The sequence below is a fragment of the Acomys minous genome (assembly GCF_964271855.1).
Source record: "Acomys minous genome assembly, chromosome: 9".
Lineage (NCBI taxonomy): Eukaryota > Metazoa > Chordata > Mammalia > Rodentia > Muridae > Acomys > Acomys minous.
The window spans coordinates 18,244,922-18,259,118 of NC_140490.1; the positions used below are offsets into that span (position 1 = coordinate 18,244,922).

The window sequence follows — 14,197 nt, forward strand, 5'->3', positions numbered from 1 at the left end:
TTTGGAAGGGTAACAGTAATGGCTCCATCCCCAGGGACAGAGTCCATCTCGTTAAAAGTCACTAACGTAGGTAGAGTGCTTGGCACAGTACTCAGCATTGCTATAACACTCAGGTTCCCTCTCAAGACTAGCAAGGAGCGAATAGAGTTGTCATCACGAAGGCCACGGCCTGGCTGAGTCCCCCTGCCCAGTGCTGGTCGGACAACATGACAGCCAGTCCTTTCCAAGCACACGGCTCTGACTGTCCCCCTTCCCCCACCCCCCCAGGCACTAGACAAGATGGAAAGGGAATGGTCATCCATCCTGTTCAACGTATTGCCCTACAAGGAGACAGACACGTATATCCTCAAGAGCCCAGACGAAGCCTCGCAGCTGCTCGATGACCACATCGTCATGACCCAGAGCATGTCCTTCTCTCCGTACAAGAAACCCTTTGAGCAGCGCATCAACTCCTGGGAGACCAAACTGAAGCTGACCCAGGTGGGCCTTCCTCCCTTTGTCCTCCCCTCCGAAGGAGCACCATCCACCAAGTGGCGCTGGTCCCCCAGCTCCTGGCTCTCTGGTAGGTCTCCATCTGGAAGAGGGTTCCAGGATGGACATGGCCATCCAAGGACAAGGCCTAGCTGCTAAGAGAAGTTTGTGGGCTGGATGAGGCCCCAAGGCCCCTCAGTATCCTTTCCCACCGTGCCCTGAGCCTCCTGTTCCCATCTCATTTGGTGATATTTTGAGGACAGGGGCCAGGGTGCTTGGGACTCCAGCTGTCTCGGGCTTTTAAGAGCAGAGGCAGGGGCTGCCCGAAGATCTCTAGAGTGTATGTCCCACAGCCTCTTCCTTCAGTCCTTCTTGAGTGTTGTACATATGCCAGTGGAGGTCAGAGGTCAGGCGAAGGAGGGATTATCTGTACAGCACTGACCCCGGGCTTCTCTGCTGTGCTCACACCGCCCTCCCACCTATAATTCCAGCCCTGCCTTCCATCTCCCCCAAAGCTTAGCACAGGCAGCTCACCAACTCACCCACACCTGCCTGCAGGATAATCCCAGTGAGGCCCTTGCTCAGCACCTCTTAAAGGGACTTCACACATCAGGCTCTCAGTGGTCCAGAAGCAGAATCCGGCACCACTAGTGTATCCCTCAAGAACAGAGCCCATGCCCACTTCCCCTGATCTTCCTGATGTCCACTTAAGCCTGGCATGGACCTGGTACAGAACCACCATGCTGCCCATCTCCTGAGCGGAGATGAGCGAGTCAGTTTGCACTGATGGGAGAAAACGAGGTCAATCCCAAGTGGGAAATTGGGAGGCAGAAAGGAAAATGGCTCTGTGTGATGTTCCCCGGTGGACACTGGCTGGGATGTAAGGTGCTCTGCACAGCACTCCAGTGGGGTGAGATGCCTCCATCACAGACACTGAAGCCAACCTGAACCCCCATGCCATACATGCCCTGCCCCACCTTCCCAGGAGGTGCTGGAGGAATGGCTGAACTGCCAGCGGTCCTGGCTCTACCTGGAGCCCATCTTCAGCTCCGAGGACATCACCCGGCAGCTGCCGGTGGAGAGCAAGCGCTACCAAACCATGGAGCGCATCTGGAGGAAGATCATGAAGAACGCCTATGAAAACCGGGAGGTGAGGGAGAGACACCAGGTGGCAACTAGGGCTCCCCCAGGGGGCTCTGATCACATTGCCAGGGACTTCTTGGTCTTTTCCCTCCATAAACAAGGATTAAAGACCAGTCTGAAGGCTTTGGCTGTGGCTCATGCCCTTGAGAGTGGAGTCCTGATACCAGAGGTGCCCCCTTAGAAACATAACGGTTACAGCATTTTAGAGATCCTGTCTAGTCCTGCAGCAGGACAACTCCTTAGCCACATTGCCCTTCTTTTTTGACTGCAGAATGGTTTCTCAGAGCTGATGGGAGCAATCCCTAGGCCAGGCATCTGCTTCCTGACCCTTACTGGCCCCCTGACAGTGTCTGGCTGCCATAGGCACTGTCTAGTAAACCCATCTGGCCACCTCCCATTTGGATATGCTCATTTCCGCTTTCTCTCCCTGGCTGCATCTGGTTCCTGCAGGTGATCAATGTGTGTGCTGACCAGAGGCTGCTGGACAGCCTGAGGGACTGCAACAAGTTGCTGGACCTGGTCCAGAAGGGCCTCAGCGAGTACCTGGAGACCAAGCGGAGTGCCTTCCCCAGGTAGGCACCGCAGCCTGAGTCCGCAGTGTGGGCCCTCGGGTGTTCTGTCAAGCCAGTGTGTAAGCACCATGTCAGTGGTGTTGGGGCTGCTAGGGCCCAAGGAGTGCACCTGACCTTTTTCCTCACCCATGTTCCCCTGGAAGATTCTACTTCCTGTCAGATGATGAACTGCTGGAGATCCTGTCACAGACGAAGGACCCCACAGCCGTGCAGCCTCACCTGCGCAAGTGCTTCGAGAATATTGCCCGGGTGTGTAGCTGGGCCTGAGGCTACTCTCCAGAGGAGACCTCTCTCCTCTCATGCCAGCCTCTCTTAGAGAGGAGACATGCCTGGGGCTGGTGGCAAGAAGGCTGCCTAAAGAACCCACCCCTCCCCTTGTGCCTGGGAGCCCTGGGGTCGCAACTCAGCCAGCAGCTCCTGTCCTCCCAGAATTCTGAGATCTGTGGAAACAGAGGCCAAGTTTAGCCTCTTTCTCCAAGGCTTTAAACACATCCTGCCAAGTTGCCCGTCAGGGAAGGGCCAGTGCAGGCAAACACTGGGGGCGGCCCTGCACAGAGTTAGCTCCTCTAAGGGGCCAGGGTTTGTCCAGGTCATCCCGGGTCTGAGGGCAGGCCCTCTGGCACACCAGAGTAACGCACTCTTCCCCTCCCTCCCTCCTGGCCCGTAGCTGCTGTTCCAGGAGGACCTGGAGATCACACACATGTACTCAGCCGAGGGTGAAGAGGTGAAGCTGTCCTTCTCCGTCTACCCCTCCAGCAATGTGGAGGACTGGCTGATGGAGGTGGAGCGCAGCATGAAGGCCAGTGTGCGTGACATCATCGAGATGGCCATCCTGGCTTACCCTAAAGTGAGTGCAGCCTTCCCGCACAGCCTCCAGGGTGTGCTTCCTTCCCAGGGCTCTCTGCTCCCGCCCGCCTTCACCTCTGGCCATTCTACCAGCCTTCCGTGCTTAAGGCTCCATGCTTCATGGCTGTTGTCTTGTTGAGGGAACATTTGAACCCAGAGCTCGAAAGGCCAAAGCACAGACAACATTCAAGTGACAAAGAGGACAGGGTCAGGACTGGTACCACTTGGGTCAGGCCACTCATGTTGTCTTTCCAGATGCCCAGAACTGAGTGGGTCCTGAACTGGCCAGGCCAGGTGACCATTGCTGGCTGCCAAACATACTGGACAATGGAGGTAGCCCAGGCACTTGAGGCTGGCAACATCAGTAACAAGCTGTTCCCCCAGCTCTCCAAACAGGTAGGATTGAAGAGGATTGGTGCACCCCACACTCTTTAATACCCCACACCCAGTCCTTCTAGGGACATTTGCCTGCATCAAGCCTAGAAGAGGCCAAAGGTCAGGTCCAAGGAGCAGATAAGACTCTGTAGAACCAGCAAGAGGGGACCTAAGCAGGGCTCTGAGACTAGGCAGGTGCCCCTCCTAACGGTCAGTGAGGTGGCCACCAGGTTCTTCCTGTACTGTCCCTTGGGCTGCCTATGATCTATGCTTCTCGCCACACTCCAGACTTCATTTCCAGCCCCGAACACACAGATAGTCTATAACCCGCAGAGGCAGGTGCCACGTGTGTGCTTTGTGTGTTCTTCCTGCTTCCCTTGTCCCAGGCCGAACTCTCCTCCCATCTCAGACCAGCAGACGCCCCCGGAATATAGATGCTATCTGTGGCAGAAGGCCACCCTCTGTGCAAGGGATGATGGGCTGTCGACCCCAGAACTCCTGAGGGCTTTCCCCCACTCTTTCAGCTCAGTGACCTGGTGGCCCTGGTACGGGGAAAGCTGTCCCGCATGCAGCGGGCAGTGCTTTCAGCACTCATTGTCATTGAGGTCCATGCCAAGGACGTGGTGAGCAAGCTGATCAACGAGAATGTGGTCAGTGTACATGACTTTGAGTGGATCTCACAGCTCAGGTGAGGACATGGAGGCTACCCCGGGGCCAGAGTGGATGAGGCTGGGCTTGAGGATACTGTTGATTCACACAAGGCCTGTCCCCACCCTCAAAGCGAGACAAGATGGATGGGGGTATTTTTGTGTCCTCGTGCTTTAAAAGAACCCCCTCTTTTTAACTATATACCTACCCATGGCCCCGTGGCTCGTGTCCCTGCATTGCTAGGTACTACTGGACAAATAACAACCTGTACATCCGTGCTGTGAACGCTGAGTTCATCTACGGCTACGAGTACCTAGGCAACAGTGGGAGGCTGGTGATCACACCCCTCACTGACAGGTGAAGGCCCCTCCCAGGCTGGGTTTTGAGTAAGGGAAACGGGTAGCCCAAAAGTCAGCCAGCCCAGTGGATCTCCAAACAAAGCTCGGCAAGGCTCAGAAATAGGGCAGGAGAAAGTCTACACAGGTTGCCAGCCCCGGGCTCCAGTCCTGACCTTGGCAGTTGGGTGTTGGCATACCTGTCCGTCAGAGGAGCAAGAGCTGCTGACCCCTCCTGAAGGGGGAGGCACCCCAGGTCTGTGGAACAGCCCGGGAAGGATGAGTATGGCCCATGTGCACCTCCTTTCTTCCCACAGATGCTATCTGACCCTGACTGGAGCCTTACATCTCAAGTTTGGAGGTGCACCAGCTGGCCCAGCTGGCACAGGGAAAACAGAGACCACAAAGGACCTGGGGAAGGCCTTGGCCATACAGACAGTTGTGTTCAACTGCTCTGACCAGCTTGACTTCATGGCCATGGGCAAATTCTTCAAGGGTCTGGCCAGGTGAGGCTGGGTGTGAGGTGGCCCAGGACAGGGAGAAGTAGGGGAGAGCACTGGTCAAGAGGAGTCTCACAAGGGACAGGATGAAGTGACAGGAGTCAAAAGCTCAGCCCAGTGGGCTAGGGTTGGAGGCAGGCATGGGATTATAGTTGAGCTGGTGACCACCACTGAGAGCTGCCTCCCAAGGAAGGCCCGAGGGCTGTTGGAAGGAGGTAGCAAGGGTGGGAATTGCCCCATCCAAATGTCTTGCTTTGCTTAGTGCCGGGGCCTGGGCCTGCTTTGATGAGTTTAATCGGATTGACATCGAGGTGCTATCTGTGGTGGCACAGCAGATCACCACCATCCAGAAGGCACAGCAGCAGCGGGTGAGCCTTGGGCACCCTAGAGGGATGATACAGCTCCTCACAGCCCTCAATGCGATGTTTAGAGGAGTTTACAGTCGGTCCCCAAACCCACATCTTTACCTCAGCCCCTGGTTGGGTGAAGGGAGTCCCTTCCTACACCACGGAAAGGCTAGGGAGTTGGTCCTTTCACCAACCTTGTTCAGAGTAGCCAAGGACAAGAGCTGAGAGGCTGGCATCTCCCACTTGAAGTAATGCCCTCGGTTCTGTTCTGGCCTGAGTCTGATTAAGTCTTAAGGGATCATTCAGAACTGTGACTAGTGGGTGTGAGAAAGTAGCAAGTGTGTGGAAACCTCTGAGGAACTGGAGCCAGAACATGGGAGTCCATGAGGGATTGATCAGTGGGACCCACGGTCTGGGAGAGCTATTCCATGACCAGCGATCCAGTCTGGCTGACTTCTCATGTCAGGTCAGTGACATGACAGAGCCCAGTCAGAGGAGGTAAAGGTCTGGGCATCTTCTCTGTAACGTGGGCCAACCCCTGTACCCCACATACAGGTGGAACGCTTCATATTTGAGGGTGTTGAAATCCCCCTTGTACCATCCTGCGCCGTGTTTATCACCATGAACCCAGGATATGCTGGCCGCACAGAGCTGCCTGACAACCTGAAGGCAAGTTTGAGCCCAAGGTGGCCAGAAGGTGACAGAGCTTTAGCCTGGACCCTAAGATGCTAAAGCTCTGATTTGAGAACACATAGCTAGCTGCCTGGCATGAAGAGCTGGGATTCCCTGTGGTGGCGCTCCTGTCCAGGAAACACATTGGACCACACCCAGCTACAGAGGGGAGGTCCCCAGGAAACCCATTGGGCCATACCCAGCTACAGAGAGGAGACTGCAGGAAACCCATTGGACCACACCCAGCTACAGAGGGGAGGCCCCAGGAAACCCATTGGACCACACCCAGATACAGAGGGGAGGCCCCAGGAAACCCATTGGACCATACCCAGCTACAGAGGGGAGGCCCCAGGAAACCCATTGGACCACACCCAGATACAGAGGGGAGGCCCCAGGAAACCCATTGGACCACACCCAGATACAGAGGGGAGGCCCCAGGAAACCCATTGGACCACACCCAGATACAGAGGGGAGGCCCTAGACCTGTCTTCTTCGGGGCATGGGAGAAGTCTGGGGTTCCTATGGGGTGGGGTGCAGGACATTCAGTAGAAGGTGCTAAGGTGGATCTGTGAGAAAAATGGAAAGATGGGAACCAAGAGTGGCCCTGCCCTGGGAGTTACATGGGGAAGGTGTTTCTATGGTAAGAGCTGCACGGCCACTGAGGACTGGCTGTCTCACTGTGACAGGTGTGGTACAGAGCAGAATCCAAGCATTAGCTAGGAATCAGAGAACATGTTAAGTCCCTGGGTGGGTGTGCTCTGCCTGCCTTTCCCAAGTGTGTTGTACGTCTCCAGGCCCTCTTCCGGCCCGTGGCCATGATGGTCCCTGACTACGCCATGATTGCTGAGATCTCCCTGTACTCCTTTGGCTTCAATGAGGCCAATGTGCTGGCTAAGAAGATCACCACCACCTTCAAGCTGTCTTCTGAACAGCTCAGCTCACAGGTAACACCCTGCTTAGTCCCACAGTCTCAGACTGGAGCACGGCCACCTCCAGAGCTGTTCCACAGTCACCCTCTGCAGGGGTGCTTCAGAACAGGTACTCCTATAAGCCTGGGGTTTGTTGGGATGATGATGTAGAAGGTTCCAAAGAACCCCAAAGGAGGCACCTAGCCCAGGCTTCAGGGTGCAGGTGAGTAGCCACAGAAGGCCTGTGGGAGAAATGACACCTCAGCTACAAGATGGGTGGTGCGACACAGCCAGGCTCCATGTGGGAGGGTGGTGTTCACATGTCAGGATACCAAGAAGGACAGCACCCACACACGTGCTTCTCCTGCGTGGTGTCGACAGGATCACTATGACTTTGGGATGAGAGCCGTGAAGACTGTCATCTCAGCAGCCGGGAACCTTAAGAGAGAAAACCCCACCATGAATGAGGTGAGCTTCAGGAGGGTCCTGGCACTGGGGGGGGGGTCGGGGAGGTACCCAGCCCACCGTCCTGAAGCCCTGGCGGCCCCCTACTACAGGAGCTGATCTGCCTTCGGGCCATCCGGGATGTGAATGTGCCCAAGTTCCTGCAGGAGGACCTCAAGCTCTTCTCAGGGATTGTGTCCGACCTGTTCCCTACCATCAAGGAAGAGGATACTGACTATGGCATCCTGGACCAGGCCATCCGCAAGGCCTGTGAGAAGAGCAAGCTCAAGGATGTAGAAGGTGAGCTGTGGCCCCAGGGTTCCTGCAGACCCTCCCTGTTCCAATCTGAGGGAAGTGTTGGCTCCAGCCACCTTGGAATCCAGGGTTGGAGACAGGGATAGGGACATGCTGTCTCAGGGTCCCTCACCACTGACCAAGGTGACCCTGGGCTTGTCTTTAATAGTGCTTCTCCAGGTGAGGGGCAGCTTGTCTCTTTACTGAGACCTCACACAGCTTGGGTCCTCTGCCCATGGAACGGACCGTCCCAATCCAAGGTCGTCCATCTAGCCGTGCTTCATTTAGCAATGAGTCTTTGTTGAGTGTCTTGGTTAGGGTTTCTGCTGATGTGACAAAACAACTTGACCAAAACACCTTGGGGGAGTAAAGGGTTTATTTCATCTTAAAACTCACAGGTCCCTGTACATCACTGAAGGAAGTTAGGGCAGGAACCTGAATGCAGGAGCTGAGGCAGAGCCCATGGAGGGATGCTGCTTACTGGCTTGCTCCCCTGGCTTGCTCAGCCTGCTTTCTTATAGACCCCAGGACCACCAACACAAGGGTGACACTGCCCACGGTGAGCTGGACCCTCCCACATCAACCGTCAATCAAGAAAATGTACCACAGGCTTGCCCATGGGCCAATATGATGAAAACATTTTCTCAATGGAGGTTCCCTCTTGCCAAATGACCCTAGCTTGTATCAAGTTGACATAACCCAGACAGCACACCAGCTGAGGCTGTCCTCTCCCTAACTTGGCTGCTCAGTGCAGGGGAGCAACCCGGCCTGGTCACTACATATGCCTGCAGCTACAGCTCTTGATCCCCACAGTTTCCTGGCACACTTTCTCCAATTCCTTCCAAAAGGTCCTCAGGGGTGGGAGCTCTCTAAGGAAGGCATGCCTGTCCACACGGGTCCTCCACTAGGGCCTGATCAGTTGATTTGCTCACCTCAGCCCTGCAAGGCCCATGCTTTGTGTTTCATATGTAGCTTAACGCTCCCTTCCCTGGCCACCTCCTGCACTTAGATGCAGCAAGCCTGTTAGATCCAGCCCTGGGCTCTCCCCTTCCGCGACAGCCACAGGTCAACTCTGTCATCCTAGTTAACTGCACCCAGTCCTTTTGGCAGAGACCCCTGGGCCTGCCAGAGCCACAACCCCCCTACCCCCTTGTGCCAAAGCAATGTGCTCTTTTCCTAAAGCTCCTGACTGACTAGGATTCTGACACTTGAGTTTCACTCCATCTTGGACAGCACTTTCTCAGGATGGTCTTCTCAAGGAGGCTAGGCAGCTGTTTGGGAAAAGGAGTTGATTCTGAGGCCTGTAATGTCTGACCACCCCACTAGATGCTATTAGACAATGGAAGAAACATTTAGTGAGGTCCTACTCTGTGCCCTGTAGGCTCGTGCGTGGGCCTTCACCTGCCCCTGCCCATGGCATAGGTGTTACTGCCTTCTCCACTTTGCACATGAAGATACTTAGGCTCAGGGGGTCAAGTGACTCACCTAAGGCCACACACATGCTAGCCTCTGTAGGCTTCGACCTTTTCCAAACCTACTTTATTTGAGGTTCTTTAATGCTTTTACCTCCCTTCCAACCCACCTACCCTAGATAGGAGAGAAAAGAGGTTAATGGGAACAGGAGAAGTAGACCTTTTTGGCCTCACTTCCTGGGAGTAGTCAGCAGGATTTCAGCAGACCAGCAATTCAACCAAAGTTGCTGCTAAAACCTGGAACAGCAGCCGGAACCCAGAGGCCCTAAGTGTTCTCTGGAGCAGTCTCTCTAGGAGCATCTCAGAGTGGAGCGAGGAACAGTCAAACAATACCAAGACCCCCCCCCCAAAAAAAGCCTTCCTCGACCCCCCCCCACCTGCCTCCTGTTTTGGGCAGAGGATATATATATCCTCTCAAAGTCTGCACTAAGATGTGTTTTAGCTGGCAGAAAACAAGCCCCCCGCAAGAGGTGGTTTGTCTTCTAGTGGGTAAGTATCACCTGATCTCTCTCAAGTCTGGTCCCCATCCCACACTTGGGATCAAAACAAAAGCATGTTTATATCCACTACAAGCCTCAGAGCCATGATTCACTGCCATCTCTAATCCATCTTCCCCTGCCTTGTCCCCTAGGCTTCCTGACCAAGTGCATCCAGCTGTATGAGACCACAGTGGTACGGCATGGCCTCATGCTTGTAGGACCTACAGGCTCTGGCAAGAGTAACGTAAGCAGAGCCAGGCTAGCCCCCTCGATGGGGGGCAGGGCGTGTATCTCCCAACAGGCTTCCACCTGTCTCCCGCTGGCCTCTGGAATGTTCTCCCTTCTTCCTATAGTCCCCAGCCCACTGCATCCCTACCCTCTGAGATGCCAGCCACTTTCTGTGACTCCCCAGTGTTACAGAGTCCTGGCAGCTGCCATGACGTCGCTGAAAGGGAAGCCATCCATTAGCGGTGGCGTGTACGAAGCTGTCAACTACTACGTGCTCAACCCCAAGTCTATCACAATGGGCCAGCTATATGGGGAGTTTGACCTGCTCACCCATGAGTGGTGAGTGGCCCCCAAGCTGCTCCAGGGATGCGCTCCCAGGCTGCCTGCAGGGGCAGTTGGGGACTTTAGCTCTCAGCAGAAAGCCTGAGATCACACACATCATTCCACTTCATCCCTTAGTGGCTTTCCTCAGTTACAGCACTGGCACAGTGACAGCAGTCATGGCAGTGCTGCTGTGACAGGAAAGGAACTTAACACACAACGTATTCTGGGAACAGTGGCTGGCACGGAGGAGAGGCTGGAGAGGCCACTTCCAGGCTTGCTCCCAGGCTAGGGCATATATTTTAGGGAGTTGCGTGGATCTGGGAGAAAGAGTGGAAATCTCCTTGAATGTTAAAACCCAAGGCTCTGGGGAAAAACTCCTGAGCACCTTTTCTATTCTCTTTCTCTGGTCTCCTGGCGGCTGGAAGTATCTGCTGAGCTACCGTGCTCTGTGAGCCCAGGAAGGGGTGGGCACTAATAAGAGCAGAGTCACCTTCCTTTTCCAATGTGGACCTGCTCTGCTGTCCCCATTTCTGTCTTTCCCATGTCCACACAGATTCATGTGAATGGCAGTGGGGTCCACAGATCAGTCTGGGAAAATGTCCCATTGAAGAAGAAGAAGAAGAAAGAAAGAAAAAACCAAAACATTTAACTATATCACAAAGCATGCTAAAGAAGACTTTATTCAGGACTATGGCCACAAGTATAGGGACCACTGGGGGGCATGTCTCAAGGTCGGGGACAGAATGGGCTCAACTCCAAATCCAGCATGGGCCAATGGGGCAGGGTGGACACCAGTGGGTAGAAAATTCCTAAGAGGGTACATCAGGGGCAAGGGGGTTTCTGGCTAAACTGACTTCACAGGATTCTTGCTTAAAATGGGTCAAGTGATACAAGTGCGGTAACACATACCTATAATCATCAGCACTCAGGGAGGCAGAGGCAGGCAGATCTCCATGAGTTCAAGGCCAGCCTGGTCTACAAATGAAGTCTAGGAGAGCCAAGGCTACATAGAGAAACCCTATGTTGAAAACAAAAGACAAAAAGATGGGCCAAGTGGTCAGACCTCAGCTGCAGGAGGAGGGGACTAGGGGACCTGAACAGGCTGAGGTGGGTGGATATGTGGAGTGAGGGCTTGTCTAAACTGACTTAGCAGGCTGGTGGCTAATACCAACTTATGGGGAAGTGTGCACGTGGGCCCTAGAGACTCAGGAGTGAGGCACAGACCCTTTCCTTGAGATATAGAACTTGTGAAGACTGAGCCGTTCTTAGGTTCGGAAGCAGAACTTGCCCCTTCTCCAGTTCTTCCACCTTCCAGAACTGAATGTGCCTCCACCTCTGCTGTTGCCCCTCCCCACTGCTGTTCCCCCCGGGGCCCCATCATTTCCTTCCATTTAATGTGACTTCCATGGGAGCTCAGCAGGGAGGGGGTATTTCATATTACACCAAAAACTCCTGTTTTTTCCTACTATAATGCTTAATGAGTGAAGATATGAGAGTTAAAAAGATGAGAAGCGGCCAGCCAGGCTGGCGCATGCCTTTGATCCCAGCACTCGGGAGGCAGAGGCAGGTAGATCACTGTGAGTTTGAGGCCAGCCTGGCTTACAAAGTGAGTCTAGGTTATTATGAATAAGGCAGCTATGAACATGGTTGAGCATATGTCCCTGTTGTGTGGTGGAGCATTTTCTGGGTATATTCCAAGGAGTGGAATAGCTGGGTCTTGAAGAAGCCCTATTCCCATTTTTCTGAGAAAGCGCCAGATAGATTTCCAAAGTGGTTGTACTAGTTTGCATTCCCACCAGCAATGAAGGAGTGTTCCTCTCTCTCTCTCCACATCCTGAAACAGCCTAAGTGTCCCTCAGTAGAAGAATGGATAAAGAAACTATGGTACATTTACACTATGGAATATTACTCAGCTATTAAAAACAAGGAATTCCCGAAATTTGTGGACAAATGGATTGAACTAGAAATTATCATAATGAGCAAGTTCACCCAGAAGCAAAAAGAGACAAATGGTATATACTCACTTATATCGAGACACTAGTCCAAGGAGTACGTACCATGAAAAACTTTACTTACCAGGAAAGTGGGTCAGAGAGGAGAGGACATCCTATTGAGACTTTAGGTGAGAGAAGCATGGGAGAATGGGGAAATAGAAGGATCCAGAGGGTCCTGGAAACCTACAAGAAGAACTTTATGACAGGCAGATCTGGGTCCTTGGGTCCTCCTCCAACTATGGCATCAGCCAAGGAAAATATAGGCAGCAAACTTTGAACCCCTACCCAGATCTAGCTGATGGACAGGACATTCTCCACCGTTGAGTGGAAAGTGAGATCTGACTTTCATACGAATGCTGGTGCCCCATTTCTGACCATGTCCCTTGGATGGGGGGGGGGCCTGGTGGCACTCAGAGGAAGGATAACAAGTCACCAAGAAGAGACTCAATACCCTAAGAGCATATATAGGGGGAGGAGGTCCCCCTTAGCCACAGACGTAGGGGAGGGGAGTAGAGGGGAAGCGGGAGGGAGGGAAGAATAGGAGGATACAAGGAATAGGCTAACAATTTAGATGTAATATGAATAAATTAATAAAATAAAATTTAAAAAAAAGAAAAAAAGTGAGTGTAGGACTGCCAGGGATACATGGAGAAACCCTGTCTTGGACAAAAAAAAAAAAAAAAAAAAAAAAAAAAGAGAACCAATGATCGAAACACATTATATGTAAGTAATAAACTCAGAAATATTTAAAGATGCCATTAAGGAAATCAATAGACAGATCATAGATTTAAAAATGCATTTAAATTTTTTTTTATTATTTGGTTTTTTGAGACAGGGTTTCTCTGTAGCCTTGGCTGTCCTGGAGTCCCTTTGTAGATCAAGCTGGCCTTGAACTCACAGCAATTTGCCTGCCTCTGCCTCCAGAGTACTGGGATTAAAGGCATATGCCACCATGCCCTGCTTAGAAATGCATTTATATCTATATGACCTCAGAGTTTTATTCAAAACATAGTAGGACTCTGGCTGTCCCTACTTTCTGTAGTAAAGTAAAAGACATTTTACTTTCTGTAGATTCATTTGCCTGAGGTCAAATGGAATCTGAAAATATTAAATGGAAAGTTCTAGATGTGCTGAATCCATGCATGTTAAGTTGTACACCACTCTGAGTAGTGGGAAGAAGTCTTGTACTGAGCCATTCCACCACACCATGGGACATGAACCAGCCCTGTGTCCAGTGTGTCCATGTTGTGTACAGTGCCTCCTCAGCAGCACCCCTTAGCCATGTCAGTCATCAGACTGACTCATGGGCTCACTGCTTATACTTAAATAACCCTTTTAAACAACTATGCCTCCCTAGTGTAAACTTTCATTACAGTTACAACTTTTATTACTGTTACAACTGTTGTTTGTTAATCTATCTGAATTATAAATCAATTTTCTCATATGTATTTATATATAGAATTATATATAGACTAAAACAGATTTTTATATATACATATATGTATATATATATATATATATATTTCTGTACTATACACAGTTTCAGATATCCACAATGGGGTTGGGGGAGGAGAAATCTTGGAATGTTTCTCTTGAAGACAAATCAATGTTTTTAAGTAAGAAGCTAGGTTTTTTTTTTCTTCTTTTTTTTTCCTTGCAAAATTGACCAGTACTTCAGTAATTGCTTGGCAAATATATAAAAAACTGTATTACATATGAGGACAATATGATGAAATCCAGTATTAGACATAACTAATATGTACTAATAAAAAAAGATGAGAGTTAGCCGGGTACCTAGGTTTCCCTGGGAACCATTTGTGCCCATCGCCCTGCCTCCCTGGCATCTACATCTCCCTCCTCTCTGGTGGTTACAGGACAGATGGGATTTTCTCCTCCCTCATCCGGGCTGGGGCCATTGCTACTGACACCAATAAGAAATGGTATATGTTTGACGGCCCCGTGGATGCTGTCTGGATAGAGAATATGAACACAGTGCTGGATGACAACAAGAAGCTGTGCCTCAGCTCTGGGGAGATCATCAAACTCACAGAGGTGGCTGCCTGTCTGCCTGCCTGCCTGTCTTCCTGCCTGCCTGCCTGCCTGCCTGTCTCCCTGCCTGCCTGCCTGCCTGCCTGCCTGCCTGCC

The 14,197-nt window shown here is 52.1% G+C and overlaps 1 protein-coding gene across 3 annotated transcripts in view; it reads left to right on the top strand.

Moving 5' to 3' along the window:
• Positions 1 to 14,197, top strand: part of DNAH1 (dynein axonemal heavy chain 1) — a 66,145-nt gene that overhangs the window by 22,887 nt on the left and 29,061 nt on the right. For all 3 annotated transcript variants that reach the window (XM_084796843.1, XM_084796844.1, XM_084796845.1), the window contains exons 22-38: positions 268 to 480; positions 1,457 to 1,621; positions 2,065 to 2,186; positions 2,330 to 2,435; positions 2,854 to 3,033; positions 3,288 to 3,428; positions 3,932 to 4,095; positions 4,299 to 4,412; positions 4,708 to 4,896; positions 5,153 to 5,258; positions 5,793 to 5,906; positions 6,704 to 6,853; positions 7,199 to 7,285; positions 7,375 to 7,561; positions 9,659 to 9,750; positions 9,919 to 10,073; positions 13,927 to 14,104. In XM_084796843.1, coding sequence (XP_084652969.1) covers positions 268 to 480; positions 1,457 to 1,621; positions 2,065 to 2,186; positions 2,330 to 2,435; positions 2,854 to 3,033; positions 3,288 to 3,428; positions 3,932 to 4,095; positions 4,299 to 4,412; positions 4,708 to 4,896; positions 5,153 to 5,258; positions 5,793 to 5,906; positions 6,704 to 6,853; positions 7,199 to 7,285; positions 7,375 to 7,561; positions 9,659 to 9,750; positions 9,919 to 10,073; positions 13,927 to 14,104 — 2,463 coding nt within the window. The remainder of the gene's footprint in view (positions 1 to 267; positions 481 to 1,456; positions 1,622 to 2,064; positions 2,187 to 2,329; positions 2,436 to 2,853; positions 3,034 to 3,287; positions 3,429 to 3,931; positions 4,096 to 4,298; positions 4,413 to 4,707; positions 4,897 to 5,152; positions 5,259 to 5,792; positions 5,907 to 6,703; positions 6,854 to 7,198; positions 7,286 to 7,374; positions 7,562 to 9,658; positions 9,751 to 9,918; positions 10,074 to 13,926; positions 14,105 to 14,197) is intronic.